Here is a 19,583-nt window from a genome sequence, read left to right on the forward strand (position 1 = left end):
CCCCCCCCCCCATCTCCAGCCAGGGCAGGGGGCTTTGCCCAGGCCCCCCTGCAGCCCTGCTAATGGCATTTCGCATGCTGGCACTAATGAGCCCTGACGCCTGTGGAGCCGCCTGGCTCTGCCTGCACTCGGTGCCCAAAGTCCACTGCGGTGACCAACAGCCCCCGCGCTGCCCCCCGACTCCTGCCTTCCCCCGGATCCTGCAGCGGCTCTGACCCTATTGCCCCGATCCCAATCTCCAGTCCGTGCAGCGGCACCCACGGGCGGCACAGCCCCACAGACCCCGGCCCCTCCCGGCATGCACGGCCCTGTCCCCTCTCCGGGGGCTGGGAGGGGGCCCCCCGCCGCGTTCCCAGGCCCCGCACAGGAGTCGCGCGCTGCGGGTGTAAAGGTTTCCAGGGAAACCCGGCACCGCGCGGGAAGGAAAATAGATCAGGGAGTGAGCGCCAAGAAGGCCGGGGGGAGAGCATCCCTGCACGGCCCCACCGCACCGCAGCTGCACGTTGGCGGCACAGCCCCTGCATGGCGCGGGGTGAAGCAGTGCGCGCAGCCCCCAGCGCAGGGCGTGCACAGCCCCCGAGATACCAGGGCTGCGCAGCCTCTCTGCAGTACCGGCCACGGGGCACAGAGCCAGCAGTGGGGCACAGAGCTGGGCACAGGGCACGGAGCCGGACGTGGGGCACGGAGCCAGCTGCGGTCATGGGGCCCGCCGATCCCCAGGGAAGTGCTGGCGATGGGGCTGCGTGAGCCACCACTTCATCGGCAATGGTCACATGAAAGTCATGAAATTTTCCCCGCACATGCTGTGACATGGAGGTGGTGACATCAGCCCTGCCTACCGGCCGCCACCAGCAGGGCCTCGGCACTTCTGCAGTCCTCACCACGCTGGGCAGCGCCTCAGAAGCCACATTGTGTGGCGCTCCCTGCCCCCTCCCTAGGGCTGGAACCGAGCTCACATGGTGCCCAGCACTGCTGGAGCCACATGCACCCAGGGGCACCCTGCGCTGGCGGGGGCACATCACCACTGGGCACCCTGGCACCCACCACCCTGCTCCAGGCTGTCTGCCACCGCCCGCACCGCCCCGGCTGGGTGCCACGAGGACACCGGCCGGCATTTGTCACCCTGCGGATGCCGCAGACACAGCAGATAAATGCTGATGAGTTCACTGCTGTTCCTCTGCCCCCGCTGGAAGAAGTGCCCCTGCGCTGCCCCATCTAAGGTCTGAGCACACTGGAATGTTGCACAGCCCTGTGCTCGGGCTCCTGACACCGCTTCCAAGCCCACAGGGCTGGGGCTGCATTGAGGGCTTTGGGGGCTGCGGAGGATCCAGCCCTGGAGCACAGAGAGGTGCTTGGGGGTGCTCAGAGGGAGCTCTGCACACATGAGCACAGCCTTGGGCACAGCCCCTTCCTCACACATCCCCCTGCACGGTCGCAGCACCGCTCCCCCCTGTTCCCAGACCCCCTCCTGTGTCTCATTAGCTGACGAGCTCCCGGGTAATGAGTTTTGCGGCCCCGCTGGGCAGCCACTTCCCACCTCCCTCTGTGTTTAGACAAGTGCTGGAGCACGGCCGGGGCTGGGGTCAGAGCCCCCGCAGAGCAGTGCCTGCAGCCCCCTATGGGGAGCCGGGATTCCCCAGCCGCTCCAGGCTGCGCTGATAGAGCACAGCACAGGGCACCGCAGAGAGAGTGCAAAGATAGAATATGGGGACCAGGAGCTCAGATCCAAACCTGAGCACGCCTGCAGCTCACATCCCATCCTGGCACCCTCCTGCCCAGCACCAGAGCTGCTGCAGCACCGGCTCCCAGCCCCAGGATCTCCAACCCATGGTTCTGCTGGCTGAGCCCAAAGGCTGCAGACAGGACCTGTGCCCTGGAGCACCTCACCGCAGTGCTGCCCACGTCCTGGGGCTTGCAGCAGCTGGGCAAGCAGCATGGCCCAGTGCATGTCCACAGCCACACACATGGTACGCCCAGCTGCACACCAGAATCTCAGGGACACACAGCAGCATCCCATGGAGTCAGGGAGACCAAAGAAGCATGACTGGATGCAGAGACACTCAGGACCACCATCCCTTAGCCATGCAAGGCGCAGAGTGGTGTGGGGATGCCAGGGATGCTGGCACTGGAAGGTCAAGGCCTCGCTGCCCCATACCGCCGTGCCGCAGTGCTGGTGCTGGCTGGGCTGGTCGGCACGTTAGCATCTCTCACGACCGTGTGAATTGGTCTCTGCACACTTCCCAGCACCGGGCAGTGCCAATTAAGGGCTGGAGGAGTCAGAACTGACACCTCCGCAAATGGGTCCGGCTTTCCCAGGCTCCCGGCCCAGCCCCAGCCCACACCATGTAGGTTTTGACACCTCCAGGTGGCCACAGAGGTGTCATCTCGCACCTTGGGCCCACATAAAGCCAGGGCTGCCCAAGGACCCCCGGACGTGTGCAGCCCCAGAGCAGAGCCCACCATGGCCGGGTCCCCACTGCTGCCCCACAGCCTCCAGACCCCAACAGCCGCCTCCCTGACCCCACCTGGGGAGCTCTGCGGACCCAGCAGCGGGGCTGGGCTGAGGCGATGTGGGGGTCCCGTGGGCAGGAGGGGATCGGGGGGGGCCGGGGGCCCACGGCAGAGCGCCAGCGAGAGGGAGAAGCTGCGGATGCGGCGGCTGGCACAGGCCATGCACCGGCTGCGGCACTACCTGCCGCCCGCGCTGGCGCCCGCCGGGCAGAGCCTCACCAAGATCGAGACCTTGCGCCTCGCCACCCGCTACATCGCCCACCTCTCGGCGCTGCTGGGCCTCAATGAGGAGGTGCTGGTACTGCGCCGGGGGGCGGCCCCCCGCCACTGCCCGCTCTGCCCCCAGGGCCTGGGCTGCTGCCAGACCCCGCGCCCCCGGCTGCATCCTCCAGCCCTGCAGGATGCTTCTCCCCCCGGCTCGGAGGGCTGGGGAACCCCCTCAGAGCTGCACGGGGCTCTGGATGTGGGGACGGGGACCTGGGGGTCACTCCCCAATGGCCCCGTCTTGGAGACCTGCCCAGAGCTGCACAGGATTCCTGACATGGGAATGGGGCTCTGGTCACCACCCTCCTACATCCCCATCGCGGGGACCCCCCCGGAGCTGCACGAGACACCTGGCTCCACATCACAGCCCTCGCCATCACCGCTGTGCAGCATCAGAGCAGTGACCCCGCTGGAGCCCCCCCAGAGATGCGCAGCAGCCACAGGAACCGGGACAGCCCCCTCCTGCTGCATGGAGACCACAGCTCCCTCCCTGCATCCCGGGACGAGAGCAAAGGCCATGGGGCCCCCAGGACTCCCCACGTGCGGTTCTCAGGTACGCACAGGTGCATGCGGGCTGGCAGTAGAGCTTGAGATGTGGCGGGGTGGGATGGAGGATGCTCTTTCAGTGCACGTGTGTGCCATGACCAGGGTGACTGCACAGGGTGGGGGCACAGCATAAAGCACGCTGAGCTGCAGAGCTAGCCCGGGCTGCATGCATAGGGCCACAGCGCTGTCCCACACAGCCACCTGACAGCTCTTTCTGCAGATTGGCAGCCCCCTGGACCTGGACATGCTCATCTCCTCTGACGTCCACGGGACCCCTGTCCTGCCTGGCTGCAGCCCTGCGCGGTGCTGGGGGTGGTGGAGCTGATGCGATGCCCACAGCTGGTGACGCAGAGTGGGGACAGTGCCATGGGGCACTGTGGGACACTGGGAGGGGCTCCTCATTAAAGCTGCCATGCACCACTGCACTTTGCCTCATTATTGCGGGGCCCCTGCTCGCTGTGCTCCGACATGGGAAGGGGCCCTGGGGGGATGTGGAGCAGCAGTGCTTAGCATCCACCCCACATACACACCTCGATGCGCTGCCCTCAGACTTGGGGCTCGGTGCCCTGTCCCAGTGTGTCCCACAGCGCAGAGATGTCCCCAGGGCTGCGGTGACAGAGGGACTCCACCTCTGGGCTCCCACAGCCCACCACCTGACCCAGCCCCACTGATCGCCGGGGGACAGCGCCCACCCACCCACGGAGACTCTTCTCCTTCCTGTGCCCACGAGGGTTTGCGGTTGGGGCTCCAGGCGCTGCGCCATCCCCCCGCAGCGCCGCGCCCGAGCTCACACGCAGCCGTCAGACGGAGCGGCCGAGCGCTGGCGTCGGCGCAGCCCCCGGAGCCACTTAGCACCGGGCTCCTAACAGCCGGGGGTCTGCCCCCGCTCCAGCCATTTCCTGCCCCGGCCCCGCTCAGCCCCGCAGCCACGGCCACGCCGCACTCCCGTGCACCTCTTTATTTACAAGACCCCATGGCTGGCACGAGCCCTCGCCGGGCCCGGCCCCGTGCCCCCCCTGCCCATCATCCAGGCGCCGGGCGCTGCGCGGGGCTGGGCGTTTCCCGTCACGAGCAGCGAAGGGCTCGGCTGGGCCGGGCCGGGGCGGCGGGCGGCAGCGCTCCGGGGCGGGTGCGGGACGGGGACGGAGTGGGCGAGCGGCCGGGGCGGCTGCGGGGAGCAGGAGCGGAGCCCCGCGGCAGGGCGGTGCGCGGAGCAGGGCTAGCTGGAGCCGGTCTCGGCCCGGAACCAGGCGTGCACGGCCTCCTTGTTCTCCTTCACCCAGTTGATGTTGGTCCTCGTCCGCTCCAGCGCCTGCTCCAGGGCGCGCGTCCCCGTGCCGAAGCCGGTGTCCTGGTTGTCTGCCTTGAACTGCTCCAGCTGCGAGGGAGGGACAGAAGGGCTGGGGTGGTGCGGGGACCCCAATGACGGCAGCCAGAGCCGGGCACATGCAGGGCTCGGTGGGACAGAGGGACCTGGCTGTGGGTGCCAGCTGCCAGCGGCTCACCTGCTGCAGCTCAAACTCGGTGTTGAAGCGCTGGGTGACGGCTAAAATCAGCCGGCCGAAGGAGAAGGAGCTGCCACCGTATCTGGGGAGGGGAGAGATGGCTGAGCCAGGGGCTGTGGGGCGCAGTGCTGCCCTGCATCGGGGCTGCCCAGGGACTCCCCGGGCACACAGGCAGCTGCTGCTGCTGGTCCCGGCCCCCCCGCCCCGTGCAGTGCTCACTGGCCAAAAAGTGTCTTCCAGTTGCTGCGGATGAAGTCCCAGGCCAGCGGCTGCCCCACCACATTGCTGGCGATGCTGTTGATGGTGGAGGTGGCATCCTGCTTGCGGATCTTGGTGGGGTCAATGGTGTACTGCAGGTACCTGGGTGGGGGGAGCTGCAAGGTGAGCGGCTGCCGGAGCAGAGCCGTGCCCCCCCCGGCCCTGCACCCACCGCTGGAGGATCCAGGTCTCAGTGCTGCAGGTCAGGGCCGTGCGCAGCTTGTCAGCCTCGGACACCACAGGGGCCTCGAGGAAGCGCTCCCATATGAAGTTCCACGCCTCCTCACCACCCGTGGCCACCACGCTGCAGTAGATGGCGGAGCGCAGGTTCGGGGCGATGCTGTCGGGGAGAGATATCTCAGCACGGAGCCCTCGCTGTGCCCAGCCTGGCTGTGGCACTGCGGCACTCACGGGTTGTTGCTGACATTCTGCTTCCACTGCTGGAAGAGCGCGGTGGCCAGCTGCTGGCACTCGGGGATGCCATAGGAGCAGGCAGTGCTGATGGCATTGATCTCGTTGTACCTGGGGGGAGAGCAGCCCGTGGGGCTGGGATGAGCGCGCAGCCCCAGGCATCCTCTGGCCACACGGGGGGCTGCGCATCCCCCCTGGAGCACACTGCAGTGAGCACCACGCTGCACCCAGGGCGGCAGGTGGCCTGGAGCTCTGCGGCACTCACTGGTCCAGCAGGTTGCTGGGGATGGTGGTCCAGTTGCTGGTGACATTCCTGTAGTGCTCAAAGAGTGGCGTCACTTGCTTCTGGATGTATTTCTGCAGAGCGGGAGGGCAGGGGTCAGCACGCAGCCCCCACAGCACCCCTGGCCCTCGACCCCCCCCACGGGGCTGCACTCACCGTCATGGCCCCGAACACCTCGCTGCGGTCGAACATCAGCTTGAAGTACTGCAGGTTGTTGAGTGCTGCCTGCCACGGCATGTACGCCGTCTCCCCGCTCAGGAAGCGCGTGGTATTCAGCGCCAGCGTCACGCTGATGATTTGTGCCCTGCAGCAGAGAGGCGGCGGCATGGAGGCCCCCGTGCCACCCATGCTGCGCGTCCCACCGGGTGCTGCCCAGCCGCACCGCTCACCTGGCCAGGTTGAAGGCGTCATCGATGATCTGCGCCCGGTTGATGACAGGGATGACCTGGGGGAGAGCAGAGCCAGTGCCACAGGGCAGCCCCAGTGTGGGGTGTGTGGGGTGTGTGGGGTGTGTGGGGTGTGTGGGGTGTGTGGGGTGTGTGGGGTGTGTGGGATCGGAGTCCCACGTACATGGTGGTCACTGGAGAGCTGCTGCAGGAGCTGATCCCAGTTCTCCTGGTTGTAGTTGACACGGAAGTAGCCACTGACGTTGAGGTTCAGCAGGAGCCAGCTGGAGTTGCCCACGCTGAAATTGCTGTTGGTGTCTGTGGGGGCAGAGGGGGTCTGCTCCTACTCTGAACCCACCAGGGCGGGGGGTGGCACCGAGCCCCCAGCCCAGACCCCCAGCACCATACCTGAGACGTTCACCAGCCAGTACCTGTCCCCAGTTCTGCTGGGCGTCATCCAGGTGATGGGGACAATCCAGGTGTAGCTGCACAGGGACAGGAGGCCAATGGCCATCTCTTGCCACTCCTCCCAGCCCCTCTGCACTCCACAGCACCATCGTACCAGCCCCACTCACTTGAACACAGAAGGTCTCTCCACCGTGGAGTTGGAGTCCAGAAGGAAGTGGCTCTGCTGGACGCTGCCAGTGAGCGTGTTGACAGTCACCACGGGGAAACCCATCTGCAGTATCCAGCGGTCCATGATGGTGCTGATGGAGCCGGGCAGCATTACGTTGCTCTTGTTGACAGCCTGCAAGAGGTGTTGGCAGTGTTCCCTGGTGCTATGGGGCCCAGCCCATAGCTGGGTGCAGGAACTTCACCCCTCGCCCAGGGGAGACTGCACCCACTGGACCTGGAAGGGGCAGGTAGAGCGGGGGCAGCACAGAGAGCAGCCCACCGTGCTCATACCTCCTGCAGATGCTCCCACAGGTCCGTGTACACGGTGTTTCCGTAGGCAAAGGTGTGGAGGTAGGACTGCAGGAGAGCACCAGGAGAGCTGGGTGGGCAGGGGCAGAGGACCCCACGCAGCGACGGGGAGGGACCGCCTGCCACAGCCACCTGCAGCGCGACACAGCCCGGCAGCCCCAGCTCACCTGCAGCCCCTCCTTGAACACATCTTCAGTGAGGAAGTCAGAGAGCATCCGCAGCACCGACGCTCCCTGTGGGGACAGCAGTGAGTCTCCAAGAGCACAGCCCCACGGCGACCGCCCAGGGACCCCGCGCTCCCGGACCCTGTGCCCGAGGCTGAGCACCCACCTTGCTGTAGGCGATGCTGTCAAAGACCTCACTGATCTGTGCCGGGGTGTTGATCTCGTCCTCGCGGAAGGTGAGCGGGTGGGAGGTGGTCAGGGCATCGGTTGCCATCACCGTGTACACCTCATTCAGCACCATCAAGTCTTTCTGCAGCCGTCAGTGCAGCCATCAGCACTGCTCAGCCCCACATCCTCCTTGCAGCAGGGCAGCACCTGGGTGTGGGGCAGCAGGGGGTGCCCGTGCCCTTGCCCCATACCCATGCTCCATGCCCCATACACCTGCCCTACATCCCATACCTGTGCTCTACACAGTATACCCATGCTCTATACCCTATAACTGCTCTACGCCCCGCACATGTGCCCCACACCCCATACACATGCCCCACACCTCATACACATGCCCTATGCCCGTGGCCGCTGGCGCCAGCACTCACAATGTCCCAGGTGGGTTCTGCCGAGTCGGCACCCAGGTACTCCACGTAGGAGGCAAAGCCCTCGTTCAACCACAGGTCATTCCACCACCGCAGAGTCACCAGGTTCCCAAACCACTGTGGAGGAGTGGAGCACCCCATCAGCAGGGCACCGTGGCTCCAGGGGTAAGTGGGGGCCCGGCAGGTACCTGGTGTGCCAGCTCGTGGGCGATGACGGTCACCACTCGCTCCTTGTTGCCAATGGAGGAGTACGCGTTGTCATAGAGCAGTGAATTCTCTCGGTAGGTGACCAGCCCCCAGTTCTCCATCGCACCCGCGTTGAAATCAGGCAGGCCGACCTGATCTGGGGGATGGAGAGGTGCCATTGGCACACGGCCGCAGCTGGAGCAGCCCCCAGCAGCACAGCCCTGCACCCCCTGCACCCACCGGACTTGGGCAGCGGGTATGCCGTGTTGTAGTGTCTCTCGAAGAAGCTGAGGATGGGTTCAGTCTTCTGGAGTGCGTATTCACCCTGCCCTTCAGCGATGGCCTGAGGGCGGCCCCAGATGCGGATCTGAGAGGAGAGATGGTGCCGGGCTCAGCTGCTGCCCAGGCTGCACCCTGGGCACAGGGCACGGCGCTCGGCTCACCTGCACCCCCCCGGTGTTGTTTTCTACGTAGTCGAACTGGCTGACGATGAAGGCCAGCAGGTAGGTGGACATCTTGGGCGTGGGGAGGAACTGGGTGACGTTCCAGCTCTGCCCTTCCAGCTCCAGCTGGTAGGTGTCTGCGGGGAGCAGGGATCGGCTCAGCCGCCTGCCTGCCCAGCTGGCACAGGGCTCCCCCCCTCACTCACCGTTGGCGGGCATGTTGGAGATGGCCTTGTGATCGGAGGGGTGGATCATCGTCACCGTGAAGATGGCCTTCATGGCCGGCTCGTCAAAGCAGGGGAAGGCTTTCCTCGCGTCGGCGGCCTGCATCTGCGTGGTGGCCACCACCCTGCAAGCAAACCCATCAGCTGTGCAGCTCCTGGGCTCTTTGCCCCCTCTGCCGAGGGGCTGGCACCCCATGGGGAGCCAGAGTCCCTCCGCTCACCCTGCACCCTGCCCGCTCAGATGGGCACATGGACACAGGCAACCTGCGCTCACGGAGAGGCTCCCGGCACCACGGACACCTCGCCCCACAGCGCCGTGCCCCCTCCCCACCGGCCTTGCACCCACCTGGTGACGTTGCCCTCGGTGTACTCGCTGCGGTAGAAGCCTCCCAGATCGTCGGCCAGCTCTCCGGTGAAGTTGGTGAAGAGGCGGTAGCGCCGGCCCTGCTGCAGCGGCGCGGCCAGCTGCACCACCAGGTACTGCGTGGTGGTCTCCAGCCACGTGTTGGTGATGGCGGGCGGCGCGGTGCCGTCCACCGCATGCAGCGAGGCGTGGAAGCCGCCCTGCAGCGTGTAGTTCAGCTTGTTGCTGTGGATCAGGACGAGGTCGGTGGCTTCCTCACAGATGAAGACCACGCTGCTGTTGCCCCTGAAGATGTACATGTTGTTGGCGTCGGGCGTCAGGAAGGGCTGCAGCGTCACCTCGTAGCTCTCCGGCTTCAGCGCCGTCGGCAGCCGCCAGCGGTTCCAGGGGTTGTTGGGGGCGGCGGTGGTGCTGGCAGTGGTGGTGGTGGTGGTGTCGGTGTTGCCGCCGCCCCCTGACGACTTGTTCTTCTCCTGCGCGTACACCACGGACAGCGCGATGATGGTGGCCACGGCGCCCAGCGCCAGCACGATGCCCACGATGCCCACGCTCTTGCTGATGAAGAAGCCGGCCGCCATGGTGGGGCTGCGGAGCGGCGTGCGGAGGAGCGGCGCTGGGCTGGCGCGGCTTTTATCCTCTTGCTCCCACAGGGTTTATTAGTCCAAGTTAATGGGTGAACGATTAAACAACCATGAGTCTCGGGGTGGTGACGGACCCCTGCGATGAGCCTTCCGCCCGCCCGCTTCCCCGCCCCCGCAGCAGCACTAATCCTGAGCGCTGGGACGGTTCAGGAGCCCAGAATTGCACCACGAGGGATGGGCAGCACGGGAATGGGCACGGCTTCTGGCCAAGGCTCCTGGCATCCCGCCAGGGCACCGGTGTGGCCCTGCAAAAGGAGGGACAGAGCGGGGTCACAGCCAGCGGCCACGTCCCCGCCTCACCGTAGGGAAGGCAGAGCAGCAGGGCAGGGGCTGGCCCCCAGCATGGGCACAGCCAGGGCCTCCTGTGCAGGCAGGGAGAGCAGGGCACCACAGCTGGGGGTCTGCAGGGCCGGGGAAGAACCATCCTGCCTGCACGCCTCTCAAAGTCCAGGGTTGCATTAACAGGCGTGAGCTGGGAGTTCAGACTCCAGTACTCATGAACCCCATGCAGGCTGGCCCATGCCCAGCAGCCCAAGTGCCCCCTGAGCTGGGAGTCCCGACCTGCACAGCACACAGCTGGGAAGGCGCTGGTGGTCCTGGGGGCTTTGCCTGGCCCGCACACCCCAGCTGGGAGCTGGGCAAAGGCACTGGGCCCGACGCACTGCATGTGGCATGTGGAGCAGGATGCACTTTGCCTGTGCACCTGCCAACATGGGAGAGCAGCCCCAGCCCCATCAGGCCGAGCCCCTTGAGCTCTGCCCAGGGCTCCCGTGGGCACAGCCAAAGACAAAGGAGCAAAGTCCCCATGCAGGGCAGGGTGGGGAAGAGGAAACACACTGTGCACCTCACCCTGGGAACAGAAACCCATTTTCCCAAGGTCTAATACCTCCAGCAGAGCGACCCGGGCTGGTACTGCTGGCAGTGGTACAAGAGCAAAGGGCGAAGCTGGGCAGAGGCTGAGCGGTGTCCTAGGGACACTGCAGCTCCCAGGTGTGCCTAGAACTGCAGCCTGTGCCCAGCTGCACATCTCTGAGGCTGCGGAGCAGTACCGCTTCCCCGCACATCCCCTGCCCCACACGGCTCTGCCGGCGCCAGTGCCCCACAAAAAGGCACCGCGTCGGGGAACACCTCAGCCCAAATCACGGCTGGGGAGGCTGCCTGGAGCCCGGGGGTGCAGCTGTGCCCCCCACGCAGACCTCTCAGCACCGCGCTCCGGGCACTCGGCCCTGCTCACCTCTCACCACTGCCAGCTCTCCCCAGCCCCGCCTAGCTCCGCGCCCCCCAGCCCGCATCCCCGCTTCACCCCCGCAGGCATCACCCCACAGGCGGGCACGGACGTGACGACTCCGGTCCCGGGGCGTGCAGGTCGGGGCTCACCCCACAGCCCCCCACACACACACTCCATAACCCTCCGGAGCTGCCCTTCTTGTTCTGTATCCCCGTGCCCCTCCCGGGGCCCTCGCTCACACCGCGCCCCATTCCCCCCGTGCAGCCGCAGCCCCCGTACCTCCGCCCGGCCCAAGGAGCCCCAGCAGACCCCAGCCCCAGCCCCATCTGTGCCCCACTCACAGCCCCGCCCTCAGCCGCGGCGCGATGAGGTCCCCGGGGCTCCCGTCGGCGCGCCGACCGCTGCTCACTGCCGCGCTGCTGCTGCCCCGTTAGCTCGGACGGCAGCGGGAGGAAAGTTTCCTCCCCGTGCTCCAAGGGAAGTAACCCGAACCGCTGCTCGGCACCTTAACCCCTGGGCTGCTGGCTGGGGGGCCGCGGGTGCGGCTTGGGCGGGGGGTGGCGGGCACAGGGGGTCCCGGAACGGACACCGCGTGCCCAGCACAGGGCCAGGGCCCGGCATGGAGCAGGCACCCCGGGTCCCGGCAGAGGGGACGTCCCAGATGCACGAGTCCCACCGCGGACGCCACTGCCCTATCCAGGGGGCACTGCTCGGGGGGCACCAGCCTTTACCAGCACACTCATCCCCAGAAACGGCAGGGAAGGGAACAGGGCAGCGCTCGACAGCAACAGCGCCAGGTTGTGCTCCCCCAGCAGCCAGGCACCCTGTAAAACATCCCTGCTTGGGGCTGCCACACTGCTCAGCCCCTGCCCAGCACCCCGTGTCCCTCCCGGCACGCCGTGTCCCATCCAGATCCCCATGTCCCACCTGGCACTGCCTGCCCCAGCTGCAAACAGCCCACAGGGCTAGGTGGATGTGGGTAAGTTCATGGGTGGCAGCCCTGTGCAACATCCCAGGAAGCAGGGCTGGAATGTTTATACTCTGGGAGTGAGTGGTCTCACCCAGTCCTTGGCAGGGTGAGGGCAAACACTGCAGTTTGGGGCATGCAGGTGGCTGCAGAGGGGCTGGGCAGATGCCAGGCTCCATCTGCCCATGTCACCCTGCCGCGCCAGGGGCGAGGGGGCTGGAAGTGGAGGGAGCTCCTGCAACTGAGCTCAGGGGAACCCTGTACCCATAGGTGCCAAACAGCCCAGACGCAGACAGGGCAGTACCTGGCAGCCATGCAGGGCCAGGACGGGGTCCCAGCGCCAGTTCTTGCTTCCCGTGCGCAGGCAGCTGGGGCTGGGGAGCACAATGCTGGGCGGTTCCCACACTGCTGGGCTCAGGGCTGCAGCTCTCCTGAGTGTGCGGACAGGGCCGGGGGCTTGGCCCTTCCCATTCTCCCTGCCCCACCCTGCACGCGCCAAGGCCGGGGCAGCGGGACTTACCCAGCTCCGTGTTCCCCAGCTCCAGTGGGATACAGGAAAGGGCGGTGGGGATGCAGTCGGTACCGGAGGTGCCAGAACGTCTCCTCGTCACGTGCGGCTGTGCACGTCCCGCACCAGTGACCTCCACAGCACTGGGCTGGAGCACGAGCACTGCCCGCTGCAGCCAGGATTCCCCCAGCCCCACTCCCGGAGTCCCCCCTGCATACCAGACCTGGGCAGGAGCACCGCGCTGAGCCCCTCCCCGCCCTGACCCCTCAGAGCCCCCACAACCACCAGAACCCATCCCACCCCGGGGCGCATCTCTCTGCGCTGCTCGCAGCTCCCACCACCGCGTGGCAGCCACGCAGCAGCAGGAGGAGGAGGAGGAGGGAGGCTGGCAGCGATGAAGGGGTGGCTCAGCCCAGTGACCCCTGCGTGCTGCTGGGGGCCGGTGGCCAGCTGGGGAAGGGTTAAGTGGTGGGGAGGGGAGAGCAGAAAAATTCCTTCCAAGCAGAGTCACTGTTTCCCTGCCAGGGGAAGTGGAGGCAGAGCCCGCGGGAGTGCAGCTGGCGGGAGGGAAACGGCACAGGAAGAGGCCCCCGCCACAGGCTGGTGGCCAGGAGGGGCCACGGGGCACCTCTGCTCTGAGATAGGGCTGCCCAGCCCCGTGCTCACTGGCTGCTGGCCTAGGGCACTGGGCAGGGACGAGGACAGGTCACAGGTTTCCACACCCTAGCAGGAGGCACCGACCTACCCCAAGCAGCAGGCTGCAGGGACCTTGCCCCAGAGCCACGCTGCCACAGCCCCCGCAGGCAGCACCCACGGCCCCCACACTGGCCAGACCCACAGCCCCGTCCCAGCAGCACACACCACGGGCAGGTTCACACAGTGGTTTATTCGGAGAAGGACATGCTCACATACACGTGTTCCTGGCACAGCAGGGCATGCCGGCAGCTCCCAGCAGCTCACACCCCGCTGCCCTGCCCCGTGACACCAGTGCCAGCCTCGCACGGCCCCAGCAGGAGCGGGGTGGGCAGGAGGGCACCGAGAGACCCGCACCAGGAGGATGGAGGAGCAGCACCACCACGGCTCCGCCACAGCCACATTTCTGCACCGAGGAATCCCAAGAGGAGTCAGCCCCAGACCCGGCCCCCTGCGCCGGGACACTCACATGAACTGTGACAGGTTGGGCACTTTGATGTTGATGTCCCCGATGTTGATGTTGCGCGGGATCTCCGGCAGGTTGATGTTCTTCACGGCTGAGACAGCGCGGGATGGCGCGGCCGAGAGCCCCCCCTGGGGGGGAGCGGTGGGTGCCAGCCCCGCACCCACATCCCGCCCCTGCTGCCACTGCACGCTGCGTCCGTGCAATGACAGCACCCACGGGCCATAAAGGTTTCACTGTGCGCTATGAACCTTGACCGTGTGGCAATCCCCACGCGCTGGCTGCTCCCTGCACCCCTCAACTGGGAGCACCCACCCCGTGCCCCCGCTGTGGGGACACGCAGGCACGGGCCGGGAGCACCAGGGGAGGCACCAGCTCCATTCACCCCCAGCCCCAGGGCCCGCAGCGCGCTGCTCTCCTGTGCGGCACCCAGAGCCCACCCTGCCCTGCGCCCACACCCGAGCATCCCTCCCCAAACCCCACCGCTCACCTCCGCCTTCTCCAGTTTGCTCTGCGCCTCTGCCTGAGCCACGATCTCGTTCATGTTGGTCTCCAGCACCATTCCTCCCATCACCACCTCCTGCAGGATGTAGTGCACCTGCGAGGCGAGAGCAGCATGCGGCCCCCGGCCTGCCGTGGGGCAACGCTGGGGCTGGCACTGCCACGGGGCAAACCTGGCCGCTGCCCCCTGAGCCAGCCCCCACCTCCCCCACGCCCCGGGATGGAACAGAGCTGCCCCTGGCAGAGCCCCGACACCCACAAACGCGGCCCTGGATGAGGTTTGGAACACAAGAACAGCAGTGCAGGTGGCCGCGCCATGCCGCTGCGACACACCTTCGGTCCTGGCAGCAGCACGGCTCTCTGCTGAGCCAACATTTTCCAGCAACCTCCCTGCACAGATAACTGATTTATGGGTTTCTGGTTGCTTCCATGATTACATGATAAAGATTGTTACTGGAAGATGGTTGTTATGATATTGGTTTACGGCCTCATGACAGCTGATTGCGCCTGTAAATACTGTGTGGCAAACATCACCAGAGCAATACTGTGAGAAATAAAGCAGTGCCTGGAACAAGGGGAAAACCCAGGTCCGAGCACAGCGCCCACCCCACGTTGCCCCACTCCCCTGGCAGCGCACAGAGCATCTGGGCTGCAGGAAACAGGGCTCCTTTTAGATCTGGCACCAGCCCAGCTTGGGCTTGACCCAGCCGGGCAGCGATCCCAAGCAACCTTTGTTTTCCAAGGAACAATCCGTGTCCTCTCTGGGACCTCACAGCTGCCGAACAAAACACGCTCTGCTCCGAGGTACGGCCGCATCACAGCGCCCAGCCCTGGGACGGCCCCTGGCGCCGCGCACTGAGCGCAGGGCACGGCACGGCCAAACACCGGGCCAAGGAACAAGGGCAGCGTGGGGCTGGGTATGAGCACACCGAGTGCATGCGAGCCTGGGGGCTGAGCCAGGACCGTCCCCAGCAGAAATGCTCCTGACTCTCTCCTTTGAATCCTCATCTCATCAGCACAGATGAAGGGAAGGGTGGGTCATGCTGCCACACAGCTCCGGGTCCCAGCCCCACAGGAGCGCGCCATGCCCTAGACACAGCCACAGACAGGGGTGTCACCACCCCCCTCGAGTGCTCGTCCTTCCTCACCGCTCTCTCCCCTCCCCTCCCTCTCCTTTACTTCCTTTGATAAGAGCACTCCTCCTGACAAGATAACCGGCCTGGCGGCATCTCTGCAGGCTGACAGCCAGCCAAATGGCACTCAGAGCTACAGAGCCAGGTGCCAGCATCCCAGTGCCACCTGCCCTGACCACTGCAGCACACTTGCACATTCATTTCTCTGTCACAGAGTTCAGAAGTCAGTATCCAAAACAGGAAGGGGACGTTTACAGCCCTGCTGATTTCCTCACTCGGTTTTTGCCAGCACGTTCTGCCTCCCAGCAGGCAGCAGGGCCCCATGGGCCGCAGCACGGCCCCGCTCCTGCACACAGCCCCGCTATCTGCAGCTCCATCCTGGACATCAAAGGAGGACGCTTCCGCCCCGAGACGCTGTCCGGCTGAAGAGGAAGCGCAGAGGCTGCGCTCAAATCTAAGTTTACCAAACACTCTGCATTCCAAACACTTCCATTGTACCACGTACGGCCCCATCACACATCCCCGTCCCTGCAGCAGCCCCCACCTGCACAGCCCTGGCTGCGTGGCACGGTCCCGGGGCGGCAGGGCTCCACTCTTTGCACAGCCCTGAGCTCAGAGCCAGGCACCGCTCCCGGGGCTCAGGTGGCGGCATCGCGTGGAGCACGGAGGAGCACGCTAAGCCCAGCACCCACCTTGTCCATGTGGAAGATGAGGTCCAGCTCACAGACATTCTCAAAACACTTGTCCAGTGTCTCCACGAACACCTGAGGGAGGGAAGGGGAGCACAAGCAGCACAGTGAGAGCCGCGCACAAAGCATCAGCCCCAGCTGGACCCCCCAGCCCTCGCTGCCCCCTGCCCAGGGGCAGACCCTCCCCGCTCTCACTGGGGCTGGGCGTGGGGAGCCGTGCACTCAGCACGGGGCAGGCAGCAGCATGGGCAGCTCTGCAGGGGCACAGCCCGTGGTGCCAGGACAACAAAGCCCCCAGAGAGACTTTGTGCCCCGCTGCCATTGCGCTGAGCTGCTCCTGCCCCCGCATCCTGCAGGGACCTCAGCCGGGCTCAGCCAAGGTTCGGCAGCAGCCGTCCCAGACGCGCACATGGGGCCAAGAGCGCTTGAAAGCACCTTCTGCTCTTGGAGAAGCTCGCTCAGCCGCTCTGCCCCACGCACCAGTCAGTGCACAGCACCCGGGGGTGCTCAGCTGCTGCCACCCCAGCCGCTGACCTGAGCGAAGCCCAGGACTCCCTGTAGCACCGACCTGGATGAGGTCCAGGATGCCCAGCTCGCTCTCGGAAGAGTCCACGCAGAACACGAAGTACAGCGTGGCATAGTGCCGGTAGATCAGCTTGCAGTCGGGGCTGCCGAACAGGCTGCGGGCGGGGGGACGCGGGGCTCAGGGCGGGGGCAGCCCCCGGCGCCCCGCGGGGTCGCGGTGCGGTACCTGCCGCACTCCAGGAAGTTGCAGACGTGCTCGTCGCGCCGCAGCACCAGGTGGAAGGTGTCGCGGAGGATCTGCTGCTGGGCCTCCTCCGCCTGCGGGCACCGAACGGCCGCGGCCTCGGACCCCGCCCATCCCACCCGGCCCCCGAGCGCAGCCCCCCGCCCCGCACCAGGTGCCGGTAGAAGCGGACGAGCCGCGGCTTGCCGTGGTTGTTGAACACCAGGATGGCGTTGATCATCCCGGCGGCTGCACGACACGGCCGGAACCGGAACCGGGGACCGGCGGCCTCGTCCCCCCCAGGAAGCCCCCCGCCCACCCCGGAAACGCGGCGGAGCTCCGGGACCGCACGGCCGCTGCTCCCGCCCGCGCCGCCAGGGGGCGCCACAGCCACGGCGCGCCGGTACCGGGAGGGGCGGGGCTGCGCGGCGGGACACGCACGCACACACGCACGCGGCCGGGGGACGCCAATGGCTGCACGAGGACTCCTGGCCCGGCGCGCTGATTGGCTGCAGGTGTCACGACCCCCAATCGCCATTGGCTGAGGCTGCGGCAGGGATCGCGTCCGCGCGCTCTGATTGGCTGCGGCTGGGAGGCTGCGGAACGAGCGGTGCGCGCGTCGCCGCCGGTCGGGGCTGCCGGACGGCCGCGGGGATCCTGCCCTGAAGCTCCGATTGGCTGAGACTGCTCGGGGCCTCGCGTCCAAATATCGCCTCTGAGCGGGGCTTGGACCCCGATGAGCGTCGTGTCCGCGCGCTGCGATTGGCTGAGGCTGCCGCGAGCATCGCGTCTGCGCGTTTGGATTGGCAGACGCTGCGAGGCTGCTGCAAGGATCGCGGCCGCGCGTTGTGATTGGCTGCGGCTGCTACGCTGCCAAGAGCACCGTGCCGGCACGTTGCTATTGGTTGAGGCTGAGGCAAACGTCGTGTCTGCGCGTCCGTATTGGCTGAGCCTGGTGGGCTGCTGGAAGGATCCTGTCTGCGCGCTCTGATTGGCCGAGGCCGCTGGGCTGATGTAAGCACCGTGCCTGCGCGTTCCCAGCGGCCGAGGCTGTGTGCTGGGTTTCCTCCGCCGGGTTTGGGGGCTGCGTGGGCAGCGCTGGGGAGCAGAGCCCAGCAGCCATCCCATGTTAGAGAGGAGCCAGCTCTGGCTGCTCCAAAAACGACCTGCCGGTGGCTGGAGCTGAGCTGGGAGCGATGGCGGTTGTGCCAAATTGGGAATTTACATTTAAGAAAGGAAAAAAAAAGAAAAAAGAAAGAAAACGATGTGTAGGAGCACCTGGGAGAGAGGAGTGAGAAAGCAGAACAACAGTTTTGCTGGCACACAGCTCTGTGCAGGAGGGCTGGGGGTGCTGCAGAGCCGGAGCAGAAGTTCTCTGCTGCGGAAGTTCCCTGTGGGCCATGCAGAGGCACACGGCGCTGCACGGGGATGGGGCTGCCAGAGCTGCTGCCACAGAGCGGAGCCTGCGGTGCAGTGGGGGCTCTGGGGGGGGTACAGCCGTGCACGAGGCCCTGCACTGGAGCAGGTCCTACAGGTTGGGGGCCCCGTGATATGGACTCATGCTGGAGCAGTGCTCGGAGAGCTGCACCCTGTGGGAAACCCAGGCAGGATCTGTACGGGAAGGCAGCGTCCACGGGAGGGACCCCAGGGGGAGCGCAGCGACCACCGCGAAGCGGCAGTGCCCGAGCCTTGGGCCGGCTGTAACCGGGTTCCCCAGAGCTGCTCGGGGAGAGGAGGGGGCCGGGCCCAGCGGATGTTTTTGTTTACCCGGAGTTACAGATTCAGTCTGGTAGCAGTAGGTGACAGGTTGTATCCATCTCCCCGCGCCGGTGCCGTGCTGTGGAGGTAAGCGGTGAGGGATCGCCCCGCCCGTCCCTCGCCCCTGCTGCGCGCTGAGGAGGGGCCGCTGGAGGGCACCGCCCGAGCTTGGGGCGCCGCAGGGATCCTGGGCGCGGGCCGCCATTGGCTGCTGCGCGGAGGGGCCGCTCTGCGGGCACGCTGATTGGCTGGCGGCTGATCCCCCGCGTAGCCTGGGCTGACCGCTGCCCCTCTGCCCTCGGTCAGTACCCCCCCGCGCCCATCCTCGCTGCCCCCCAATCCGCCCCCTGCACGACGTCCCCGTCGTTCCCCAGCCCCGCCTGTGCAGGAGGACAATGAACTGCGTCAGCCCTAGAGATCACCCTTGAATATCTGCAAATAGTTGCGTGGGAAAACCGAGCCCTAACGAAGCCCACACGGTGGGAAAAGACTGTGGGCACACGGGGGTGGGTGGCGGTGCTGTGAATGCACGCATCGTGGGGATCTGCCTCCTGGCAGCGCTTTGAACCGGGCCCTGCGAGCAGAAACGCTGCTCCGGGGTCGCTGGACCACGCTCCACACGCGCAGTGGATGCACGCAGGGACAGCTGCCATCAGTCACAGTTTACACGTATCAGCAATGTCAGTTTTTGCATAAGAATATGGAAACCAAAGTGAAAATGAGAAGTGTCTGCGAGACAAAGGACTGCATTTTCCGACACCTCTCGGCAGTGACGAGTCCATCCAGCTCCGCGCTTCCATGGAGATGAGCCTGTGCCTGCACGGCACAGCCGGATCCCCGCTGCCTTCGCTCCCTCTCCCACCACTCCCCGCAGACCCATCGCCTCCTGCCCTCCCCTCGCTGTGCCCGGGTGCAGCCATCACACCCCGTTCCCCCACGGCCCCTCCTCCTCCCCACATCCCCCGGGCCCTGAGCGGCATCCCCCGGCCACGGGGTGCTCTGGGGTTTCAGGGAGGGGGGAAGTTCTGCCCGCCCAGAGGTGGCCTTTTCCTCTGGGGGAGCCGTGCCCCCTCGCAGCACCTTCAGGGCGCCCAGGCCCCTGCAGCGCGGGGCTGTGGCTCCGGAGGGGGTGGGGGGCCGAGTCCCGGCAGCGGCCATAAGCCGCGTTCCCCCCGCGCTGCCGCCCCCGGAG

The 19,583-nt window shown here is 66.4% G+C and overlaps 3 protein-coding genes across 5 annotated transcripts; 1 reads left to right on the forward strand and 2 right to left on the reverse strand.

Annotated features, from left to right (window-relative positions):
- LOC110403647 (mesoderm posterior protein 1-like) lies at positions 1,603-4,051 on the forward strand. The gene is made up of 2 exons (XM_021407166.1): positions 1,603-3,328; positions 3,542-4,051. Exons 1-2 carry the CDS (start codon positions 2,462-2,464, stop codon positions 3,644-3,646), a joined length of 972 nt encoding a protein of 323 aa, XP_021262841.1. The 5' UTR covers positions 1,603-2,461; the 3' UTR covers positions 3,647-4,051.
- Positions 4,265-12,600, reverse strand: ANPEP (alanyl aminopeptidase, membrane). Of its 3 annotated transcripts, none has more exons than XM_021407159.1 (21): positions 12,419-12,600; positions 9,045-9,948; positions 8,681-8,823; positions 8,475-8,611; positions 8,272-8,398; positions 8,034-8,188; positions 7,849-7,962; positions 7,419-7,562; positions 7,256-7,321; positions 7,071-7,136; positions 6,740-6,912; positions 6,573-6,649; positions 6,349-6,482; positions 6,168-6,223; positions 5,935-6,082; positions 5,761-5,852; positions 5,496-5,606; positions 5,257-5,424; positions 5,046-5,186; positions 4,827-4,908; positions 4,541-4,699 (listed from the first exon to the last, which is right to left on the reverse strand). In XM_021407159.1, the coding sequence occupies exons 2-21, from the start codon at positions 9,638-9,640 to the stop codon at positions 4,541-4,543; spliced, it is 2,889 nt and encodes a 962-aa protein (XP_021262834.1). In that variant the 5' UTR covers positions 9,641-9,948; positions 12,419-12,600. The 3 variants fall into 3 exon arrangements, with proteins under 3 accessions (XP_021262835.1, XP_021262834.1, XP_021262833.1); XM_021407158.1 differs by lacking the exon at positions 12,419-12,600 and adding an exon at positions 11,273-11,427; XM_021407160.1 differs by lacking the exon at positions 12,419-12,600 and having other exon boundaries at positions 4,265-4,699; positions 9,045-9,640.
- LOC110403648 (AP-3 complex subunit sigma-2) lies at positions 13,274-17,341 on the reverse strand. The gene is made up of 6 exons (XM_021407167.1): positions 16,806-17,341; positions 16,637-16,728; positions 16,454-16,565; positions 15,889-15,960; positions 14,053-14,160; positions 13,274-13,693 (listed from the first exon to the last, which is right to left on the reverse strand). The coding sequence occupies exons 1-6, from the start codon at positions 17,169-17,171 to the stop codon at positions 13,565-13,567; spliced, it is 879 nt and encodes a 292-aa protein (XP_021262842.1). The 5' UTR covers positions 17,172-17,341; the 3' UTR covers positions 13,274-13,564.

This window comes from Numida meleagris, chromosome 9, assembly GCF_002078875.1.
Source record: "Numida meleagris isolate 19003 breed g44 Domestic line chromosome 9, NumMel1.0, whole genome shotgun sequence".
Taxonomy (NCBI): Eukaryota; Metazoa; Chordata; class Aves; order Galliformes; family Numididae; genus Numida; species Numida meleagris.

What these genes read in the sequence shown, in the direction of transcription:
- LOC110403647 (XM_021407166.1), top strand. Translation starts at nt 2,462, where the DNA reads ATGGCCGGGTCCCCACTGCTGCCCCACAGCCTCCAGACCCCAACAGCC. An exon ending in TCCCCACGTGCGGTTCTCAG is followed by an intron (nt 3,329 to 3,541) that starts GTACGCACAGGT and finishes CTCTTTCTGCAG; the next exon opens with ATTGGCAGCCCCCTGGACCT.
- ANPEP (XM_021407160.1), bottom strand. Translation starts at nt 9,640, where the DNA reads ATGGCGGCCGGCTTCTTCATCAGCAAGAGCGTGGGCATCGTGGGCATC. An exon ending in GAGAGACCTTCTGTGTTCAA is followed by an intron (nt 6,650 to 6,739) that starts GTGAGTGGGGCT and finishes GTCCCTGTGCAG; the next exon opens with CTACACCTGGATTGTCCCCA. An exon ending in CAGAATGTCAGCAACAACCC is followed by an intron (nt 5,425 to 5,495) that starts GTGAGTGCCGCA and finishes TCTCCCCGACAG; the next exon opens with CATCGCCCCGAACCTGCGCT.
- LOC110403648 (XM_021407167.1), bottom strand. Translation starts at nt 17,171, where the DNA reads ATGGCGATTGGGGGTCGTGACACCTGCAGCCAATCAGCGCGCCGGGCC. An exon ending in TCCGCTTCTACCGGCACCTG is followed by an intron (nt 16,729 to 16,805) that starts GTGCGGGGCGGG and finishes CGGTGCCCGCAG; the next exon opens with GCGGAGGAGGCCCAGCAGCA. An exon ending in TCATCTTCCACATGGACAAG is followed by an intron (nt 14,161 to 15,888) that starts GTGGGTGCTGGG and finishes CTCGCCTCGCAG; the next exon opens with GTGCACTACATCCTGCAGGA.